The sequence below is a fragment of the Nelumbo nucifera genome, chromosome 5 (assembly GCF_055504915.1).
Source record: "Nelumbo nucifera cultivar China Antique chromosome 5, China Antique-T2T, whole genome shotgun sequence".
Classification (NCBI taxonomy): domain Eukaryota; kingdom Viridiplantae; phylum Streptophyta; class Magnoliopsida; order Proteales; family Nelumbonaceae; genus Nelumbo; species Nelumbo nucifera.
This window is the reverse complement of record NC_142653.1, coordinates 79,530,965-79,554,340: the sequence shown is the minus strand read 5'-3', so window position 1 is coordinate 79,554,340 and position 23,376 is coordinate 79,530,965. Positions and strand designations below refer to the sequence as shown.

Genomic DNA, 23,376 nt, shown 5'->3' with positions numbered 1-23,376 from the left:
ATGTAAACTAGCAGAGTATTGCTAAGTAGAGGCAATCAAGAAATAAAAGATATTATATTTTGGAACTACTCACCACTGTTCTTGAAACCATACCATGCTATTATATGATATTGTAGATTCTTGTTTGCATAGGACTCACTTGATAATACCATGGTATGGTCCAACCTCATGGGAAGAGGGTGTAACACTGCATCTTGCAGTCAGGGAAGAGGTCTTTCCCTGTTATCAGTGTTTGGATATTATTGGTCAAGAGATTAATTACAAATGTTATTTCTTAGTTCAAATATTTGATTTGGGCTCATAGGATGGCTGAAACCCAAATCACTTATATTAAATATTGTTGGGCCGAATTTGGGTCCAATGTGTTAGATGGACAATTTACTATATGAGACATAATGAATTCGCCCATCGTGGTCCCATGCATTAAAAATTTTGGGGATAATTAATTTAATTTGAATAGAGATCGTTATGGGTCTCACACCATACAAAGATAAGAATCCCACCTTGCTAAATTAGTTTTGAGAGATAAAGGAAACTAAAAGGTGTACTAAGTTCTAGCTTCCTAGTTTGACTAGTCATAACTGAATTGGGAAGCCTTCTAGTTCTCTCCTATCCTAAGTTAGAGTTGTTTCCTATATTCTAGCTGTCCTATTCAGTTAGGACTTAGGAGACAGTAACCTATTATAGCTCCTATTAGCAATATTAGGAGTGCACCATTTCTGAATTCAATCCAGCTTAAGGAGTACAGCAAGATCATATTGATTATCTTAAAATCAAATAGCAGTTTGATCACCATTGGAGCTGCGCCATCTTCAGCTTGGTGTGGACTTGTGATCTTGTTCTTCAGGTGTGAATACCACATTGGATGTTGCAATTGTGGACTTCGTATCGGGTAGCATCCTATCCAATTTGTTGGAACCAATTTTGATATGATTATTCTAAACCAATCCCAGAGAAAAATCAGTTTTCTCACGTGACATTCGATTTTTAAGTGGGTTGATCTTGAAAATTTTTGAAATTTACTAAACTCCTCACCATGATTCGACCTTTATGGTGAAATATCAATCCATTCTTCAATATGTAAGGTAGAATTTGGATCCAACCCCTGGGAAAGGTAGAACACTGTAGGAAAGACATCACACAAGCCCTAAATTGATGATAATAATTCTAATTTATTTTGCTGCTGTTTTGTTTATTTTATTTTATTTATCTTTTCCTTATAGGTGCTATTTGGGTCTGAGTCCTTTTCTTATTTGTATACAATGTTTTAGGCAAGGGAAGCATATACCTGGATAGACCTGTTAATGATACCCGAAAATCTGAGGCCCGATCCGACATCCAATCCGATTATCTCAGATTCAGATGATGTATTTATGTAATTGGGTTGGACAAAGTTCTTGACAAAGGTTGGGTAATCTCTTCAATCAATCCTGAGAGGTCAGAAATCTATCAAGTCTGCAACTTATGGCATTTTCTTGCATATTTGATCAGGTGAAGAGTCCATTAGTAAAGTTCTTGACAAAGGTTGGGTAATCTCTCCAATCAATCTTGAGAGGTCAGAAATCTATCAAGTCTGCAACTTATGGCATTTTCTTGCATATTTGATCAGGTGAAGAGTCCATTAGTAAGGGGGAGATCACACAAATTGTGTCTAGCAATAAAGTTAGAGAAATTCCTCATACTTCTGGTTGGGACTCTACCATTGGAATGTTCCAAACTGAACCTGGTGACATTGAAGTCTCCAACTAAACACCACGGGATGTCCTCCTCCTCATGTAGGGAATCCAACTTGGCCAAAACCTCTCTCTATCTTCTAGTTGGTGCTCAGTGTTTTCTGAGCAAATTTTAGCTGTCTTTTGGAAATCACTAGCATGGGAGGACTCTTAGTAAATCATAGAGAGAATGGCTGGTTGTTCTCGTTTCTCTAGGGTTTATGACTTGGATTAGGGTTTTCTTGCTCTGGATCCTTTTGGATCGGGTGGTCATGCCTAGGCAGACCTAGTTCTCTAATAAGGAGATCCATTGCTAGTTAGAGGAGTTTCTTTTTGCCTTTGGAGAGATCAATTAGTATTTCTCTTGTTTCCTTGGTTGATTTTTTTAACCTTATTGTCTTTGGTGGTTGTTGTGTGTTGGATGTCCTTTGATTGTTTTTTACTTATTTTTGTTGGCATATTATCACAAATCCTTTTTGGATAATTAGTGGAGGCATTTGGAGGTGATTTAAAGACGGGGAGATTCCAAGAAGAGTGTTTAACAAATCTGGTTTTCAGATTACCACTTTAAAGTTGGATGGTGTCAATTATTTAGTGTGGGCCCAATCAGCTTGAACGGCTATTGTAAGGAGAAGTAGTCTTAGACACTTAACTGGTGAAACCCAGAAGTCTGAGCCTACAGACCATAGTTTTCAAGGCGACAAGGGAGTGCTTAGTCGCCTGGGTGTCGCTTAGTGTCTAAAAAAGGATAGAAAAACAAGGGGCTAATCCCCTGTTTCAATTGTAGGAAAAGAAGTAAAAAGACCAAAATAATATGGAAAATATGGGGTGGAGCTCCTATCCTTGTTTTTGAAAATGAAAGCACAAAAAATAAAACTAAAAAATGGTGGAGAAGAAGGGGCAGAGCCCCTATTTTAGTTCCAGAAATAGGAAGAAGAAGAAGGGGCTGAGACCCTACTTTTGTTCCCAAAAAAGGAAGAAGGGGTGGAGCCCCTGTTTTTCTTCCAGAAGAAGAAAAAGAAGGGGTGGAGACCTCGTTTTTTGTTCCGAGAAGAAGAGGAGATGAAGAACATACCTTCTATAATTGGTTGTTTTTCCTTGCTTAAGACTTCGAACTCTGTATCACTCAAACCTTGTTAATCTTCCTTAGTTCTAAACTTTTGAATATCTCTCAATACCCTAACAATAAGCAACTAAAAATAAAAGATATTATTTTGTGAAAAAAATAATAGAATGATACGATGTATCATGTCTATATTAATATCATATACTAAAATATAAAAACATATGAAAACATTATAAAACTTTATACAAGTATATAAACCACTTGGCGTTTGGGTGCGGCAAGCCCCAAAAAATGACTAGATGCCTAGGCGTTACCTTGACAACTATGCTACAAACTCTACTTATGGACGTTGAGTTTGGGAGAACTACATGGTAATGAGCTGACTTTGTAATTCTATGTTACCTCATATCAGCTGAAATTATATATATAGTGAAGCTGGTAAAGAGATTTGGGATAAAACATAATCCCAACCTCTTGATGTTGTTAGGGACTTTCAGTTGAGGAATGATATGATTAATCTAAAGTAGGGGGAAAACCTTTATTTGTTTGTTTCAGTGTTTTAAAAGGCGTGGGAGGCGTATGCCTGGAGGTGTGCCTCCAGGTGAGGCACCCCCAAAACGCCCTGAGGCATAGGCCAGAGGCACTGACACCTTTGAGGCGTATGCCTCAGGTGCAAGAGGCGTATGACTCATACACTTTTTTTATGAGGCATGCTAGAGGCGTACGCTTCATAAACCTCCTGCACACCTCATATAAAAAGAAAAAGAAAGGAAAAAGAAAGGAAAAAGAAAAAAAAAAAAGAAAGGAAAGGAAAGGAAAAGAAGGGGAAGGGAAAACATTGCTATGTGTTCTGAACTACGTCTCATGCCTCTAGGTAGTGGAACCGATAGAACTTGACCATAAAGCTCAAGTTGTTTTATTTTATTTCCTCTTGAATAGAACTTGTTTTACCATAAAAAACCTTTTTTTCTGCATTGCATAAGGATCTAAAATGCAACTGGGGGTAAAGGATATATAGGAAAGTTTACAAGACAACTTCAGAATGTATTCTTTTGTCTATAACTGTAGTTTCTTAGCTTGGTTTAATGATTTGGAGCAAGATAATAATTTAAAAAGGTGTGCCTATGCTTCTTCTATCATTTCATAAAATATCATTCTATATTTTTGCATATTTTACATGTTTCTACCATGTCCATAATTTTTACAATATTTCCATGCGATATTTCTGACATGTTCCCTATATTTGGACGATTGACATTTCCACTGATAGCAACATTTTAAACCTTGTGTAAGGGCCATTTGCCATTATTGGTCCCAGCCACCCAGTTCTTGAGGGGGGGGGGGAACTAGATATGGACTTTTTTTTTGAAGATAAATAAGGAAAAGCTTTTATTACTGAAAAGAATTTACAGCTCATAGGGTGACAAGAAGTCACCCCCAAGAAACAGTCAGGAAAAAAACAAATTACATCAGAACCCAGAAAATTAAGCATTCAAAGAGCTCCAGAAGTCTGCCCCAAAATCTTCTTTCTTTAATCCTTGAAAATCTCTTCCCAACTTTTTTTCTTGTTCTCAAAGATTCTTTTATTTCTTTCCTTCCAAACTTCCCAGAACACCAGGAATGGAATGCAGCTCCACATCAGCTTGACCTTAGAACCACCCTGAACTCTTGGCCAAAGTCCAAAGATTTCAGCCTGATCTGAGATTGACCACTGGTCCATCTTAAACAGCTTGAAGAAATAGAACCATATCGAGAAAATAAAGCTGCACCTGTAGAACAAATGCATGATGTTTTATTCTCCAGATAAGCAAAGGGCACATCTGCTTGGGTTGAAATCCTTGACTCTTTTATGTTGTCCTGAGTCAGAATACACCCCTTGACTAGCAGCCAAGCAAAGGCTTCCACTCTTGGGGGCACAGGTTTCCCCCATACTCCCTGAACTGGATCAGCTTCCACCATGTTTCTGGTCAAAATTGAGTACATTGACTTGACTGTAAATTTCCCATCCTTGCATTCCTTCCACCACTTGCTATCATCTACTGACGGATTGATTTCCCATCCTTGCATTCCTGCTATCATCTGGAGCAGCTCCACACATTTCTCCATCTCCCAATAGAGTAAAGGTCTTCTGATGTTTGGTGTACATACCACAGAACCATTTCAGAGTTCGTAACAATCAGAAATAGGTACACCCTTCTGACCCAATCTGTACAGCCTTGCAGTCTTGGACAGGTTTCATAGAGCCTCCCTAACCCAGACCAATCATCCTCCCAAAATCTAATGCTGGACCCATTCCCCACCCTCCAGGAATAGTGAGAAATCATTAAAGAATTAAAACTCATTATCCCTTTCCACACACAAACCCCATAAAATTCTTGTTAATGTCTACTGTGTAGGGATAATTTTGTCTTTATGCTCATGTTTAAGTTGCTGATGTGAAAAGTTATGTTAGTACTTGTGTCCCTCACTTAAGTAGGGGCAAAGGTGTCCTTTCCTGATTAATAGAAATATAAAATAGATCTGGCCGAATGGAGAGAGAGATTTTCATCTTGTTCGAACCAGACCTTTCTCCCTCTCTATTCTCTTCTCTTCTTCTTCTTCTTCTTCTTCTTCTTCTTCTTCTTCTTTCTCTTCTCCTCTTTCTCTTATTTCTACTGTTACCATTCTAACAGAATTCAAAGGTAGGTTGGATTCTAATAATTCTGGCAAAGGTGCTGGCTGGGAGGTTAAAGTTGGTGTTACATGCTGTGGTGGGCCCCACCCAAATGGCGTTTGTGCAGGGAAGACAGATCCTGGATGGGGTTTTGATTGAGTAGAAGTTCAGGATTGTTATCAGTCTTGAACCCTAATGGATTTCAGGATCGAAAATAAGAAGAAAGGTAAGAGGAAAGAAGAGAAAGAGGGAGGAGAAGCAGTAGAACACAAGAGTTGAAAGGAGGAGCAGAAGCTTAATGTTCTGCCGCCGCCACTTTAATTAATATTTATAGGTTATGCTCATTACATGGAAAGGACAGATCTGCCCTTAGTCTTTACATAACAAATAGAGCAAAAAATAAGACTGAAATAAATAACAACTGAAACAACTAAATGACCAATAGCTAACCCTAGGCAGACTAGAACATCTTCTACCCTACGAACACAGTGGGACCGTAGCTGTGGGGCCCACATCAGTGTTCTCTACAGATTGCTAGTGAGTGTGTTGATTCAAAGATCAGAAATGGGGAGGTAGGGGTAATTTGTAAGGTTGACCTTGAGAAGGCATATGATCATGTGGAGTGGGACTTCTTGGAGGAATTCTTGAGGAGGATGGGCTTCGGGGAAAGATGGAGAAGCTGGATCTTTGCTTGCATTTCATCAGTGTCCTTTTCTGTTGTTGTAAATGGAGTGCCAACAGAATTTTAGAGCTCTTCGAGGGGATTAAGGCAAGGGGATCCTCTCCCTCATTACTTTTTGTTTTGGTGGTGGTGTTAAGTAAACTGATTATTAAAGGGTGTGAAGAAGGCTTAATTTCTAGGTTCAAGATTGGTAGGGAAGGTTTAATCATATCACATCTGCAATACGCTGATGATACCTTAATCTTTTTGGGTGCAGCAGTGGAGCAGGCTTACTTTCTTAGAAGCATTCTGAATTGCTTTCATATATTATCTGGCCTCAAGATTAACTTGGGACAGAGCACCATGATTGGAGTTGGAGACATTCAAAATTCTGTTCTTGAAGAGTGTGCAGGAGCCTTGGGTTGTCTGGTTGGTAACCTCCCTTTCTCGTATTTGGGGCTTCCAATTGGGGCTAAGGCTTCTGCTGTTTCTACCTGGCAACCTGTGCTAGACAGAATTGACCAAAGGTTGGCCATTGGAAAGGAAAATTTCTTTCTTTTGCTAGATATGGACTTGACTTGGCATTTTTTGCACAAAGTAGTCATTCTCAGACTCAAACCTGCATTCTCACACTTGTCATCCTGGTATTTTATAATTGTACCTTAGGAGTATTTACCATGTATTCTTTACAAAATGCTGCTGCTTCTAATTCCTTCTCTCTAAACTTCATCATGTTCTTTTCCCCTTCATTCGTTCATTGTTCCTTCTGTAATCATTATTTTTCTCTTCATCATTCTCACCCCCTTGAGTTCTTTTCATCTTTTCTTTAAAATTAACATATGAATACATATCCTCTCCTCTATGCCTCAGCCACATTCAACATAATAGGGGCTTCACTTCTTTTGTTTGTTTATTTCCCATCCTTTGATTTACCAAAAAAAGCATTCTCTATATCTCCTTGCATTCATAGAAAAAGGTTACAACTCCTAGTTAATATTTTTAATATATAATTCTTTCATGTTAGATCACTTTCATTGTTTAGCAGTTGCTAATTCAAATAGAGAAACAAACTAGTTCATAAAAATACTAAGAAAACAAGCTAAAATCAACCATTGTTTTTTACGTAAAAAGAACTTTGCCAGTTTGCCTGGGTGTGCATCTACTCACCTACTGAGCACATTCCTATTTTTGTTCCTTGGCACATCAGCACAATTATATTTTGTAACTTGATTTCTTTTATTGATGAATCTATAAATAAAATGACTGGGTTAAAAAGAGCGGAGTACTAGAAGGCAACATAAAGATTTCATCAGCAGGTATCTATACACTGTTGTGTGACCTACAATGGGTCCAATCATATTGACAGAAGTTGAAATCCATTGGTAAGCCTTTGCCATGCTAGCATTTCACTTAACAAAAAGGAGCAAAGTGAAATTACACGTAGCATTAAAATCACAGGCATGATAAAGTAAATTCACCTTAGCCAGGTATCCCCGGAAGTCATCAGGATGACTAAAAATAAGTTGATCATAGACAGAAACAGCATCACTGATATGGCCCGAATCAGAATAAGCCTTTCCCAGAAGTAAGTCAACCTGAAAAAGTACATCTCATATAAAGACCCAGAAAGTGAAAGAAAATACCTCTTAACCCAAAAGTAGAGAAGAAAAGAAATTTCTCATGCACCTGAATCAGTTGCTGAAGAAAGAAAATAATACACGGATAAACAAATCAGTTTTTCCATTCCTACACCCATTTCAGAATTTTTGGATGATAGGATATATTGATATTTCTTTAGTTTTTTCATTTCTAGATATGGGTGTCATAAAAATAGGGTTTTAAATTTTTCTGTTATTTCAAAATTACTATTTACAGTAACTCTTAGGCTTACCATTTATAGTACGTCACATAATTACTTGGTAAACTTGTGATTTACTATCCCTGTAAGTTTGGGAGCTGAGCCATCCTTGTACTAATCCATCAAAAAAGAATTACCTTGTACTATCCACATTAGAAAACTTTACAGGGTTATAACACATCTGAAAGAGAAAATTTCTGGGTAGACTGATTACTAGAGCGGATGGCAGATCTTTGATTAGGGGTTGAAGGATAGGAAGAAATGAGGTACCAATTACACCTACAATTTGTTGATGACACAACCCTTTTTTGCAAAGGGGGTGGCATTAGATGGGTGAGGAATATAAAATGGATTGTGAAAACTTTTGAGCAAATGTCTAATCTAAAAATCAATTTCAATAAGAGCTGCATTTTGAGTTTTAATATAGAGGAGGGAGATATTAGAGAAGCAGAAACTCTGGATTGTTCGGTTACACAATTGCCAATTAATTACTTGGGATTACCCTTGGGGGAGAGTCCAAGAGGGAGCAACTTTTGGAGCCTTGTGATTGGAAGATTTACGAAAAGATTGGCTTCTTGGAAGAAGAGCTATTTGTCTCTGGGGGTAGAATTACTTTAATCAGATCCACATTAGCTAATTTGCCTGTGTATTTTCTGTCAGTGTTTCAGATTCCAGGGGTGAGGGGTAAGTAAAAGGATTGAGAAGCTAATGAGGGATTTCTTATGGGAATCAAGGGAGGAGAAAGACCATAGAGTTGAATGGGAAGTGGTGTGCAGAAGTAAGAAACATGGAGGTTTAGGTCTTGGGAACATTAGGAAAGAAACACTACTTTGTTAGGGAAATGGTTATGGAGGTTACCTTTGGAAAGAAATAAATTGTGGGCAAAGGTAGTTGCCACTTGCCAGTATTCATGGTCTTATGACAAACGAGTGGGATTTTGGAATCTTGGCTAGAGCTACAAGAGACTCACCATGGAAATCCATTCATGCCATCCTTTCCATCCTTCTTGCCATTCATCAGGTATAACCCATGCTCTAGAAGCCTAGTTAAATTCTGGGAACATGTATGGTTGGGTAATTCACCTTTAAAGGAACAGTTCCCTTCCCTTTTTGCCCTTTCTACCCAAAGGGGGGAGCCCATTTCATCTTCTTTGGTTCCCTCTAACTTTACTGTTGGATTTGGCTAGGATTTGGGCTTTAGAAGAGGCCTCCAGGACAATGAAATCTGCAATGTCTCACACTTGCTTCAAAATCTTGAAAAAGTAGTGTTGGATCACTCAAAAAGTGATTGCCAAATCTGAATCCTTTCTTCCTATGGCTCCTTTACTTGCACTTCTTCTTGAATTTTATACAACCAAGGGATAGTTTGGGAGAGCCCTTTCCTGTTAAAGAAGTAGGGATCACACCTATTCCACCTATGACTGGTGGTTGTTGTTGGGAAGTGTATCTGGAAAGAATTAATGCAAGTGATTTGCTACAAAGAAAAAGACTTGGCTGGCCAACGTTAAATCCTACTATCTTTTTTTAATATCCTTCCCTTTTTCTTCTTTAATTTGGGATTGGTTTCTCTCCTTGTTTGGGTGCAGATGGAACTCCCCACCTACTGTTCAAAGCCTATTCTCCTCTACCTTTGTTAGATGGCCGAAAAAGAGGGTTAGAATTCTATGGCGACGCACAAGGGTAGCAGTTTGTTGGACACTTTGGGAAGAAAGGAATCAAAGAATATTTGTGGAAAAAGAAAAGTGTAGGGAGGTGATGAAAGAAGCCATATCAATTAGAGTGGTTCATTGAGTGATGACCTTGAAGCTGTTTGAGGACATTCCAGCAGGTGAGTTGATGAGGAAGTGGAAGGAAATTGCTGATTAGGCTCCTCTTAAGGTGACTTATAGACTACACTCGTCCCCACCTTTAAGAGGTTTCATTAAGTTGAATTTTACTGATGGCACTGAAGTTTCCCTAGTGCATGGTATTATATATGACAATTATGTCCCGCAAACTTTTGCATTCTAACCTGTTAATTAACTGTACTAAGATCTTATTTTGGCAGAGACCCATATATTTTTTTGAACCTTTTCCCTCCCTCCTTTAACCATATTTTGTTTAGTCACTGCAAGGTAGCTAGAAGATGTATAGTTGATAAGCTAATTTGAAAGGAAGTGATACAAGTTCTAATGCAGATAGTAGGGCATATGCTCTCTGCATGATATATTATAGATTTTGTGCATCAATTCACACATAGCAGACTTCATCACATGCATATATTACGTTCTTTTGATTATTTCACTATTATAGTTAGGTGCCAGGAGTCATGTGTCTAATCATTATTAGACAAACAGATGAATTAGATTATAACAAAGGCAAGGAAAATGAAAAACTAAGTTGAAGCAATTTAATTTGCTAGATGAAAAAAAGAAGAAAATGATAAAAAAACTTCTTGTAAAAATTCATTGTGCGTTCTTCTAGATCTTATCGATTAACTGTTTAGTGTATGATTCATTAATCTGCTTGTTTCACTTAGCTTTTCTCATAGGCTGGAGCTTGTCCTTATTTCTTCTTGCTTTTATAGGGAGAATTCATTAATTTATTGACTTTATCCTCTCGGCTGGTATTCATTCGATTTCGCTGATTTTATCATTGCTTGTCCTAAAATTATGGTTTATTTCATTAAAGATAGATGTAATTTGTAATATGGTATAATGGTGGTAATCAGTGGAATTCAAAGAAGTATGAGAGCCTCTGCATTACTGTGCTGTAACTCTCAATGTGAAGGAATGTCACAAGAGAAAAAATGATCTTGAAGATGACTGAAAGCATATTGTGAATATTTGGAAGATAATTTTCTGACTTGGTAAAAAAAAGAAAAACATTAGTTCAATGTGACTCCTAATAGATGATGAAGAAACCAGCATAAAAGGTCCAATGAAAGTGACGAGGAAAGCACAATCACAAGTCAATGATGAAATAAAGAAACAGACTCTTACAGCATGAAATGGATCTTCACAGAAAAATCAAACCAACAAAAAATTAAGGTAAATTTTAAGTTTTTCTACTATTCATAGACTAAAGGGGGGTGGGTGTTTGATAATATGGTTGGTTTTGTTTTTTGAAAACAAAAACAGAGCCACATTAGCAAAATTATATTGTTTTTGCTGATGTGGAAGATGTTTTTGTTTTCAAAAGCAAAACCAACCATGTTGTCAAAAACCCCCCAAGAGATGAAAAAGAATAGTAATATAGCATACTGCATGCTTTCCATCACACACACACACACACACACACACACACACACACACACACACATATATATATATGCACCACACTAACAAGCCCCCCACCCAAAGTCGGTGGTTGCGGGAATCGAATCCATGTCTATGCTGGAGAGAACCAGCTAACATACCAACTGAGCCACCCCTCAGTTGGCGAATGGGCATTTGTACTTGTTTTTCTCCCAACCTCTGGGTTATATATCACCTTGTTGTATGCTCCTCTTTTCTTCAATAAAATTTCTTTTTTATTTATTACCAAAAGAATTAATATCATAGTGCAAGGGTTCATGAACAAAAGGAAAGAAATATATTATAATGCAAAAGACTTGAATGCTTTTATTAAAATATAATAAACTCATGCAAAAACAAAATGCAAGTGATTGTTTAGTATATAAGATATTCTTTCGATGAAGAATCACCTGAATGGGGTCAACCTTCAGCATTTCTATTTCAGGATTAAAACTGGAATCAGCTTGAACATCACTACTATTTGAGTTTGCAGCATTCAGCTGTTCACGATAAGACAAAATCACTTGAACAGCCTGCATGAAAAAAATTCAGACCTTATGGGTATGACCAGGGAGAATCAAATGCCTGGTTGTATTGCCAAAATTTTCTAATTGCAAAGGAGCTAAATGAAAACCTATCACTCAAAACTTGCATGGAAGAAATGGCATGTGAGAACTGTCAATTTCATATAAACACGTATTGCTTCAAGTAGTCCCCTTTTAAGTGTCCATGCCAAACTGTTTCTCTGTCATTATTGCACAATTATACTTCTTTACATCGCCCATGTTACAAAATTTCCATCCAACCTTCCTCAATTTTCCTCAAATGTTCAACACTTCCAACCCTATGCTATGAAATTTCCCAATTTCCTTTTGACAAATCCTCCTAGTGTATCTTAACCCAACCAAAGAACTATATTCCTCAAAATCTAACATCCTAGATTTCAGTGATATGATAGAAAAGCACAAAATAATCCGGGTATTACTCTTCAATAGTCCATGTACATATAACAAGGTAGGAATTAGGAATGCCAGAAATGCTTGAAATTATGAACAATTTCATTTGGAAAAGAACTTAACAAGTATAAAAAAATAGTGAAGCCTATATACACCACATCATGGCAATAACATGTAGCAAACCTCATCTGGTTTCTTAGCTGCAAGTAATGCATTGGTAAGGCCACGTAAAACCTCAAAGTTAATGCTCTTAGATGCCTGATAAGCAAGAAAAAACAAAGTTATAGACAACAAAAGTTAAACCAGAGTAGTAATACAAACTTGGTAAATAAAAACTGATACAATAAAATAAAACAAAAGAAAAATCAGAGTATAATTTTGAAGGAAGAAACAAATAGAGGAGAAGAAGTTTTGAGATGTTGAGTCGTGAGCTCTATTTTTTCTTTTCCTATTTTATTAATTGGTCTAAAGTGTCTTGTTATATGTTACTTTAGCAACAGCTCTATTAAGGGCATTCTTGTAATTGTGCTGTAAATTAGGTTTTAGACAGCCACGGTTCTTCTTCTCCAAACCCTCTCTCCTCTTCTTTTTTCCTCTCTCATTGATCTGAACCCTTTCTCTTGCTTTTCTTCCATTCGATCTTAATCAAACCACATTATTTCTGCTGCTTTCTTTTATTCTTAGTATCGGGGCAGTGTTCTTGCTTTTTTTTTTTTTTTGCTTTCTTTGAACCCACACTCTAGGATCAGCAGAGTTTATGGAGAGATGAGTTGCTGATCATTCTCTAATGCAATCATCTAGTTGGTAGAAGCTTTTTGAAATTTTGGGTTTCTGTTTTGAAGCTCAGAAGTTGTTCCTCGAGTTTTTCTCCCAAGGTCTGAACCAACCAGAGAAATTGTACCTCATTACAATTACAGGGTAAAGAGGCAGACTGAGGCTGGCACTTGGGAGAGGCTTCCATTAGAAGTGGATCTGGGAAAGGTCACCTGGAGCAGCTAGCTTTTCACTCTTTCTCCCATGTTCCTGGGTAGGTGAAACCATAGCAACTGGTGTTGGGTTGACTGTAGGTCAGCTGTTCTAGGGCTGTTATCACCTTATTTTATTTTCGTCGGTTTTCAAATTGAGTTATTGGATCAATGGAGTAGTCTGGAGTGAATTTCAAACAGTACATAATGTCCGTTGTTGGTCCAACAGGACCTATAGACTTCTTCAATGTTGTGGGTACAATAAAGCTAGATGGGACTAATTATCTTGAATGATCTCAATCTATGCATTTATGTCTGTAGCATGGGGAAGTTGGGTCCCCTTACAAGTAGTACTAAAAAACTAGAGAAGACTGATCCTACATGGTCATTGGATGGTTGGTGAATTTTATGCTTCCACATATCATTAAGCATTATCTTTGGATGGATTCAACTAGGGAGATATGGGATAATATCGCTGAACATACTCATAGGAGATGAATGTGGCTAGGGCATACAAACCTGAAGGATTAAGGGAATAATCTAAGGTAGGAGCAGAAACCATTGGCGGTATATTATTCTATGTTGAAATTGCTGTTGAGTTGGGCCGACTTCTAGTTATTGGGCCCAGTTATTTAGCTCTTATTTTTTAAGTTGTTAAGTTAGGAAGTTGTTGGGCTTTAGGCCCATTAGCTTATGTTTTTAAGTTGTGACTGTTCAGCTACTTTAGTAGCCGCCCTACTAAGGGCGTTCTTGTAATCTCTTATTCTTTTAAGTAGTATAAAATATAATGAGGGGTTGGCGGTCAGATCTAATTCAATTCTGGTTGACATCCTACTCTTTCTTTCTTCTCTTTTCTTCTCTATTGCTGAAACTCTTCATCTTCTTCTTCTTTCTCTTCACAACGAATTCATCTAGACTTCCAAACAGTGATTTCTACTTGGTATCAGAGAAGGCCGAAGGTTCCTTGAACTGTTTTCTCATGCAACCCTAGATCGGCCGACTGCATGGTGATTTAAGAGGCTGATCAAAGATCTCAAGTAAGCCCAGTTTTTGGATTTTTTTGGTGGATCTGTTTTGCCCTGTAGCTGGTCTAGGGTTTCCCATCAAAATCATGAGAAACAGGAGAAAGGGGGAGAGTCTTGTTTCTGTTGGACTCTTCAGTTTTGACCTAGGAAGTGGCGCCCTAATTTTTTAGGATTCCTTGGAATTTTCTGTAGGGGGCGGTTCAAGTCCTACCTGATTTGGAGGTTTCTGGAGAGAGTGGCTACCACTTCTCTCTCTTCTCCTGTCCCGCAGAAAAGGAATCTTTTGTGGGAGGACCATCTAGGGCACCAGAAGGGTGTCATGGTACCAAAAGTGATTTATTTGATATTCTTGCACATCACAGTAATCTTCTATCCCCTTTTTGAGAAGTATGGAGGGTAACAGAGTTGAAAACAAGCCCGGGAGTGAAATGAGACCAGTGGGAAGAGGTGTTGGAGACCTTTTCGGGGTTGGGACCATTACTACAGTTAAGTTGGATGGTTCAAATTACTTAGAATGGTCACAATCTGCAAAGATGGCCATTGGTGCTCGTGGGAAGTTAGGGTATATCACTAGTGAAGAAGTTAAACCCGAAACTAACAGCTCCTGGTAGGTACAAGAGAACTATATGGTGATGACTTGGTTGTGTAATTCCATACTGCCCCATATAAGTAAAAACTTTTTGTGGGCAAATACAACTAAGGAAATATGCGATGGGGTTGCAGAAACCTATTCACAGAGGGAGAATGTTGCTAGGACTTATCAGTTGAGAAATCAGATTATTGCTACAAGGCAAGGAGACAGGCCTATTGTTGTTTACTTTTCAGCCCTTAAAACCTTGTGGCAGGAGACTGACCATTTGGAGACAGTTGTTTGGGAAACCACTAAGGATGCAGCTGCCTACTAGAAGCTCCTAGAGAAGTATAGGGTGTTTGAATTTCTTGTTGGCCTTAATCCCGAATATGATATTACAAGACAACACATTCTTTCCAGGGACAGTGTTACTCTCTTCCAGGCATATGCCTTTGTGTCAAGGGAAGAGAGCAGGAGAAATGTGATGATGAAAAATTCTAGGTTTGATCAGTCAGCCATGGTTAGCACTATGAGACCTAAACAAGGTGGAGACCGGGGTGGTAATGAAATCAAGAAGGAAAACAAAAGGGATTTGATCTGTGACTACTGTAAGAAGCCTAAACACACAAGAGATACTTGTTGGAAGCTTCATCCCCATCTTGTGCCAAATAGACTCAAAAATAAGAAGGGAAATGCTCACATGGCAGTCACTGGTGACATTCCGGCCCCTCCTACTACAGCTACTCTGGAGTCTGTTGCAACTGTTGCATTAAGAGCCGAACTTGAGAGGTATGGGCAGTTTCTGAACCAACGGGATACAACCAGTTCTAGTTCAACAACAGGTGCACAGCCAGGTACAGGTGGTTCTGGTGGAGCACACTCTACTTTCTTTGCTCACACAGGTGATTCACATGCCACTGCAAATTATGTTTCTATTTCAGGTAAGGAGGGACCTCCTTGGATTATAGATTCTGGAGCTTCAGAGCACATGACCCATAGTTCCACTATTTTTTCTTCTTATCAACTCTATTCTGGCAGAGACAGGGTCTCCACAGCTAATAGATCTCATGTTCCCATTGCTGGGAAGGGGTCTGTCAAGATTAATGATTCCATTTCCCTTCCCTCTATCCTTCATGTTCCCAGATTGAGTACTAATCTGTTATCTGTTAGTAGTTTGATTAAGAAACTGAACTGTTCAGTAATTTTTTCTCTTGGTCATTGCATCTTGCAGGATCTGGATTCAAAGAGGATGATTTGGAGTGGTCATGAAGTGAATGGAGTCTACCTCTTGGATGTGCTTCTTCCTCATCAGAGTCATCATGTTAGTAGGGATAGTGAGTCAGATTATGCTTTGTCATAATCGTTTAGGTCATTTGCCTTTTTCTTCTTTGAGTCTATTGTTTCCAAAGCTATTTGAGTCTGTTAGTTTGTCAAGTCTGGAGTGTGAAGGTTGTCAACTTGGAAAGCATTGTAGACATTCCTTTAAAGCTAGTAATAAAAGATGTTCATCTCCTTTTGATGTTATTCATTCTGATGTGTAGGGACCTTATCATGTTCCTTCTATGGGTGGTTATCGATATTTTCTCTTATTTGTGGATGCTTTCCCTCTATATTCTTGGATTTACTTGATGAGATCCCGAGATGAGGTACCATCCTTAGTAAGGCAATTTCATCAGATGGTACTAACACAGTTTGGAATACGAATAAAGGTGTTCAGATCAGACAATGCCAGGGAATATTTTGAAAAACACCTTGTTTCATATCTATTAGAATATGGTGTTGTCCATCAGAGCAGTTGTTCCTACAATGCACAACAGAATTATGTTGCAAAAAGGAAGAATAGACACATTGTTGACATTGCAAGTAGCATGATGATCACATCTACAGTACCAGTTCGGTTTTGGGGTAATGTAGTTCTCACAACAGTATTTTTAATTAACAGGGTGCCCTCCCGTATACTTGGATTCAGCACCCCATTCAGCCTCCTTTTTCCTGAGGGGGAGATGTTCCATATTCCTCTCAGAGTGTTTGGGTATGTTTGCTTTGCACATATTCTTGGTCCTCACCGTTCAAAGCTTGATTCGAAAGTAAAGAAGTGTGTTTTCCTTGGATATGCAGAAAATCATAAAGGGTACAACTGCTATGGTCCAATCTCTAGGAGTCGGTATGTTACTATGGATGTCACTTTTTTTGAGTCCACATACTTCTTCTCGAAGAATCCTTCTCAGGGGGAGTGTTTTAGGGAAGTGAGTGATCAGTCTATTCCTCTTCCGGTTCAGTTCATGTGTCCACTCCTGTGCCTAATCCTCCTATGTCACCTACCTTACCACCTCCCTTGCGTCCTGCTTCTCAGCATTACTCACGACAGAGACTTCACAAGGAGGTTGATTCCACTGCAACAAAACTCACATCACTTCCTGTCGGTTCCTTGGAGACTCCAGCTTCAGCTGATATGAATTCAGGTATTCCTCTTTATCCCTCTACTATTTCAGTTCCCATTGATTCTACTAACCCCATTACAGATAACCTGGACCTCCCTATTGCTCTTAGAAAATGGAAGAGAAAGTGTATTGCTCATTGTATTTCACAGTACCTATCCTACAGTGGACTTTCTCCTTCCTATTGAGCTTTTCTTTCCTCTCTTGACTCCGTGTCTATACCCAAGGGTGTCAATGAGGCTCTCTCCCCTGAGTGGAAGACAGCTATGCAGGAAGAGATGGAAGCATTAATTAAGAATCAAACATGGGAGATTGTGGACCTACCAGAGGGCAAGGAGACTGTTGGATGCAGATGGGCTTACACATTCAAATATAAGGCAGATGGGAAGTATAGAAAGGTATAAGGCCAGACTTGTTGCAAAAGAGTACACACAGACCTATGGCATTGATTACTTAGAGACCTTTGCTCTAGTTGCAAAGATGACCTCTATTTGGATATGTTAAAGTGAGCCGAATAAGGGTAGTTTAGTCATCTTATCTTTGTTAAGTTGTATGCTTATGTGGCAGTTTTATTAAAGACACTCTGCCCCACACTTAGTAAGGGCAGTTTAGTCTTTGTAGAAATTAATTAGAGACTAATTACTATTAAGGGGTCGACTGATAGGGTTTACCTATCAGATTCGACAGTCCCCTCTTTTCCTTCCTGTAGAGAACACTGATGTGGGCCCCACTGTGTTCGTAGGACAGCATGTGCAGTTATTTGTTCTAGTTATAGTAGTGTTAGTTTGAGTCAGTTTGTTAATTCAGTTGTTATTTATTTCAGCTTTTATTTACTTTATTTATTATGTAAGTACTAAGGGCAGATGCGTCCTTTCCATTATGTACTAAACAGAACCTATAAATAATAAGAAAGTGGCGGCGGTAGATCTGTTAGAATCTGTCCCTCCTTTCAACCACTTGTGTTCTCCTATTTCTCTTCTATTCTCTCTCCTTTCTCTCACTTTTCTTCTGTTTTGTAAACCTAAAACCTATTAGGATTCAAGACTGATTACAGTCTTGATCTTCTACTTGGTATCAGAGCCTATCTAGGGCTTCTCATGTGTGTCTAGTCCAGCCGACCACATGAGGACTAGCTAGGGCTGGAAGCTTTAAAGAAGTATTCAGTGGCTGAATCTTGGAGATTACCAGGAGAGGTTCGCAGCAGTTGAAGACTTGCCGCGGCTTGCAGAGAGTTGGTAATCAGGAAGAAGCAGCGAAGGTTAGGATTCAGGTAACCCTAGAAGACAGTAAACCGAAGTACACAAGTAAGTTTTTTTTTATTGAGTTTCAGAGACTGCAATCAGTCGAGATAGGTTGGACCTATCTAGAAGTAGGGGCCGAACTGTGTTCAAGTTTGTTTCTAGGGTTTGACTTGTCGAACTGTGTTTAAGTTTGTTTCTAGGGTTTGACTGTTGGGCCGAACCCCTTCCCTCTCAGAGGTGATTAGTTTTTAGGGTTTCATATTGCCCTACGACAAGTCCCACTTGTGCGGACTGCTTGGAGAGTGCAAATGAGCACTTATTTCAGACCCACAGTTGAAACCCTAATTTTGCTCTCACAACAGTGGGCCCCACAGTAGTGATTTCAGAAAATAGCATCTCAGATTGACAGGCTGCCTGGTACTGTGCATGCTGATTGATTTCAGATCAGATTTGAGTTGATTCCTTGCCTATACTGTGATAGGCGATTGATTTCAGATCAGATTTGGGTTGGTTTCAGATCAGATTTCGGATAAGATCAGATTTGTGTTGGTTTCGGATCAGTTTTCAGACCTGCTTGTTTGATTATGTTTTCTGGTATAGTGACTCTAACAGTTTGTAGCCACTGAATCTTGATCAAAGATGGAGTTTAAGGGTCAGGGAGAAAGTAGTTTTGGAAACCACAGTTATGGTAGTGTATCTGAAACCGGGTTTCAGATTACAACTATGAGATTTGATGGGTCGAATTATTTGGAGTGGGCTCAATCAGCCATGATGGCTATTGGAGGAAGGGGAAAACCGGGTTACCTCTTGGGAGATGTGAAAGAACCTTCCAAGGAGGACCCAACATACACCAAGTGGGTTCAAGAGAACTATTTGGTTATGGCGTGGTTGTGTAATTCTATGCAGCCACATATCAGCCGAAATTATCTGTGGGCAAAGACAGCCAAAGAGATATGGGATGTTGTGAAAGAAACCTATTCCCAACCCCTTAATGTTGCCAGAGCCTATGAACTGAAGTGTGAGGTGAACAACCTTAAACAAGGAGAGAAGCCAGTTTCTGTCTACTTCTCTACCTTGAAATCTTTGTGGCATGAGATTGACCATCTAGAGACCCTTGAGTGGGAGAGTCCCAAAGATGCACAGACTCACAGAAAGCAAGTCGAGACGAATAGGGTATTTGAGTTTCTGGCTGATTTGAATTCAGACTATGACATTGTGCGACAACAGATATTGACAAGAGATAGTGTGACCCTTTCTCAAGCATACTCCCTGGTGCATAGTGAAGAGACCAGGAGGAAAGTCATGATGCAGCCTCAGCCCTCTTTCCCAGCCTTGACAGCTATTAAACCTAAGCCAGGGGGTGACTCAGAAAGGGACTGGAAGAAGGAAGATAAACGGGATCTGGTATGTGAACATTGCAAGAAACCCAAGCACACAAAAGATACTTGTTGGAAGCTACATCCTCACTTGGTCCCAGCGAAACTAAGAAATAAGAAGGGTAATGCTCATGTGGCCGTGAACACTGATTCAGCATCCTCATCAGGCACATCCCTAGAGACTTTAGCTGCTGTTCGGGCTGCCCTCATACAGTTGGAAAAGGAAGTTGGGAGTTCAGCTCAGCCATCTCAGTCACCATCAGCTCCTGCCACATCTGCATTTGCACATTCAGGTACTCAAGCCTCAGCTTACCATGCTTCAGCTCCAGGTAATACTGATCACTGTTGGGTAATAGATTCAGGTGCATCTGACCATATGACTAGCTTGCCATCTTTGTTCACTTCTTATCACTTGTCCTCTGGCCGAGATAGAGTATCCATTGCTGATGGCTCTCTTGTTCCCATTTCGGGCAAGGGGGACATCAAGCTATCGGATACTATCTCTTTATCTTCTGTCTTGAATGTTCCTAAGCTTGATACTAACCTGCTTTCAGTTAGTAGTATTACCAAACACATGAACCGTTCAGTAACCTTTTTCCTTGACCGATGTGTTTTTCAAGATTTGGAGACGAGGAAGGTGATTGGGATTGGCCGTGAGACGAACGGGATCTATCTGCATGGAGAGAGTTCTCGTCGGGAGGAGTCAGTGGATAAGAAGTCTTTTGTTTCCCAGCCTGTGAGTTCGATTATGCTTTGGCATAACCGATTAGGTCATTTGTCTTTTAAGTCTTTGAAGAGTCTGTTTCCTGCTTTATTTGAGTTTGTTGAGTTATCAAAGTTGAGGTGTGAAAGTTGTGAGTTTGCCAAACATTGTAGAACCTCTTATTCTTTAAGTAATAAAAGGAGTAATTCCTCTTTTGATATTGTGCATACTGATATTTGGGGGCCATATCATATCTCTTCTATGGGTGGGTACAGATATTTTCTACTGTTTGTTGATGACCATACCCGTTTTTCTTGGGTCTATCTTATGCGTTCTCGGGATGAGATTCCTGCTCTGACCCAAAACTTCCATCAGATGGTTCTCACTCAGTTTGGGACCAAAATCAAAGTCCTTAGATCTGATAATGCAAAGGAATACTTTGCTCAGCCATTGACCTCCTACCTTCTTAGCCATGGAGTTATTCACCAGAGCACTTGCCCTTATACACTACAGCAGAACGGTGTTGCCGAAAGGAAGAATAGGCATATATTGGAGGTGGCTAGAAGCATTATGTTTACCTCCAATGTACCTATTCGCTTCTGGGGTGATGCTATCCTCACGACAGTTTATCTCATTAATTGAGTTCCTTCCCGGGTTCTTGATATGAGAACCCCCTTTTCCCTTCTATACCCAGACGAGGAGTTGCTCATTGTTCCCCTTAAAACCTTTGGTTGTACCTGTTTCGTTCAACTTCTCGGGCCTCATCATTCCAAGTTTGAACCTAAGGCCTCCAAATGCATTTTCCTTGGTTATGCACAAACTCAAAAGGGTTATTGCTGCTATGATCCGGTTTTAGGGAAATGGTTTGTCTCCATGGATGTCACCTTCTTTGAGGAGACACCCTATTATCCTAGGGTTTCTCCTCAGGGGGAGAGCAGTGAGAGTGGGGCTGTTTTGAGTTTCTTTCCTCGGGGGGAGAGCAATGAGAGTGGAAGTGGGGCTGTTTTGAGTGGGGCTGTTCCTTTACATATTCCACTGAATAATGAAGGCTGTAGTGGTGAGGGTGGTTAGAGGGAGCCGGAGTTGAGAGTCTATCACAGGCGATGCAGGCAGGTTGATCCTAGTCATCGGTAGTCCCGGTTAGCTCCAGTTCCTTCTGCAGCTCCAGATCCAGAGCCTACTGAGATACCTCTCACTGTTGCCACTTCCCCTCTTGTGGATGACCTTGATCTCCCTATTGCCATTCGCAAAGGGAAACGACATTGCACCACCTCTACAGCTCACAGCATCTCACAGTTCTTATCCTATGATCGTTTGTTTCCATCTTACCGGTCATATCTCACTTCAATTGCCGATGTCCCTATTCCAAGAACAGTGCAAGAAGCCTTATCAGTTCTAGAATGGAAAGATGCAATGCAAGTCGAAATGGATGCCCTGTTGAAGAATAATACTTGGGCACTGGTTGACCCACCAAAAGGAAAGAAACCGGTGGGATGCAGATGGGTGTTCACTGTGAAGCATAATGCTGATGGCTCTATTGAAAGGTACAAAGCCCGGCTGGTTGCAAAGGGGTTCACTCAGACTTATGGTATAGACTACTTGGAGACCTTTGCCCCAATAGCCAAGATGACCACCATTCGAGTTCTGTTATCCCTTGCAGCAAATCATTCTTGGCCCCTGTTTCAGATGGATGTTAAAAATGCCTTTCTGAATGGAGACTTACAGGAAGAGGTTTACATGCAGTTGCCTCCTGGATTCTATGATACAGAGACGGGTAAGAAGGTTTGCCGACTGAACAAGGCATTGTATGGATTGAAGCAGTCACCTAGAGCCTGGTTTGATAGGTTCAGATTAGCCCTTGGAAAGTTTGGTTATGTACAGGCCCAGTCATATCATACACTATTCATCAAGAGGGTGGAGTCCTCTCTCACACTACTTGCAATATATGTTGATGATATTGTGGTGACAGGAAATGACAGTCATGAGATTGAGTCCCTCAAACAGCTCCTTCATCAAGAGTTTGAGGTGAAAGATCTTGGTGCACTACGGTACTTTTTGGGTATTGAGGTTGCTAGATCCAAGCAGGGGATTTTTATCTCTCAGAGAAAATATGTTCTAGATCTGTTGGCGGAAACTGGAAAGTTGGGTGTTAAGCCGGCTGACACACCCATCGAACAAAATCACAAGATTAGTGCAGAGGGCGGGGAGCTCCTCTTGAAGACAAAGTTATGTTCCAACGGTTGGTTGGAAAGCTCCTATATCTCTGCCTCACTCGACCGGATATCAACTATGCAGTTAGTGTTGTTAGCTAGTACGTGCACTCCCCTAGAACCTCTCATCTTCTTGCGGCAGAGAGAATATTAGCATACTTGAAGAGATGCCCGGGTAGAGGTATACTGCTCGAGAACAATAATCACATGAGGGTGGAAGTCTATACAGATGCCGATTGGGCTGGGAGTGTTGATGACAGAAGGTCTACCTCTGGATATTGTGCCCTTGTGGGAGGTAACCTTGTCTCTTGGAGGAGTAAGAAGCAGAGTGTTGTTTCCCGCTCCAGTGCTGAAGCGAAATACAGGTCAATGGCTAATGGAGTGGCTGAAATCTTGTGGCTGAGGTCACTACTTGAAGAGTTGGGTATTGACTGTTGTTTCGACTGTAGCTACAGTAGTTCGAACCAGTAAGGAGAAGAAGAAAGAGAAGGAGAAGAAGAAGAAGAAGAGAAGAAGAAGATGAAAGAACTGTCGAACCTGATAGCTAAACCCTATCAGTCGACTGCTTAATAGTGATTAGGCTTCTAATTAAATGTACAAGGACTAAACTGCCCCTACTTAAGTATGGGCCAGAGAACCTCTAATAAGACTGCCACATAAGCTCATA

General features: G+C 39.8%; 1 protein-coding gene across 4 annotated transcripts in view; it reads right to left on the bottom strand.

Moving 5' to 3' along the window:
• LOC104593869 (Tetratricopeptide repeat (TPR)-like superfamily protein) overlaps positions 1–23,376 on the bottom strand; it is a 105,982-nt gene that overhangs the window by 2,003 nt on the left and 80,603 nt on the right. For all 4 annotated transcript variants that reach the window (XM_010253911.3, XM_010253913.3, XM_010253912.3 and 1 more), the window contains 3 exons: positions 12,364–12,438; positions 11,635–11,757; positions 7,571–7,687 (listed from right to left, as the gene is read on the bottom strand). In XM_010253911.3, coding sequence (XP_010252213.1) covers positions 7,571–7,687; positions 11,635–11,757; positions 12,364–12,438 — 315 coding nt within the window. The remainder of the gene's footprint in view (positions 1–7,570; positions 7,688–11,634; positions 11,758–12,363; positions 12,439–23,376) is intronic.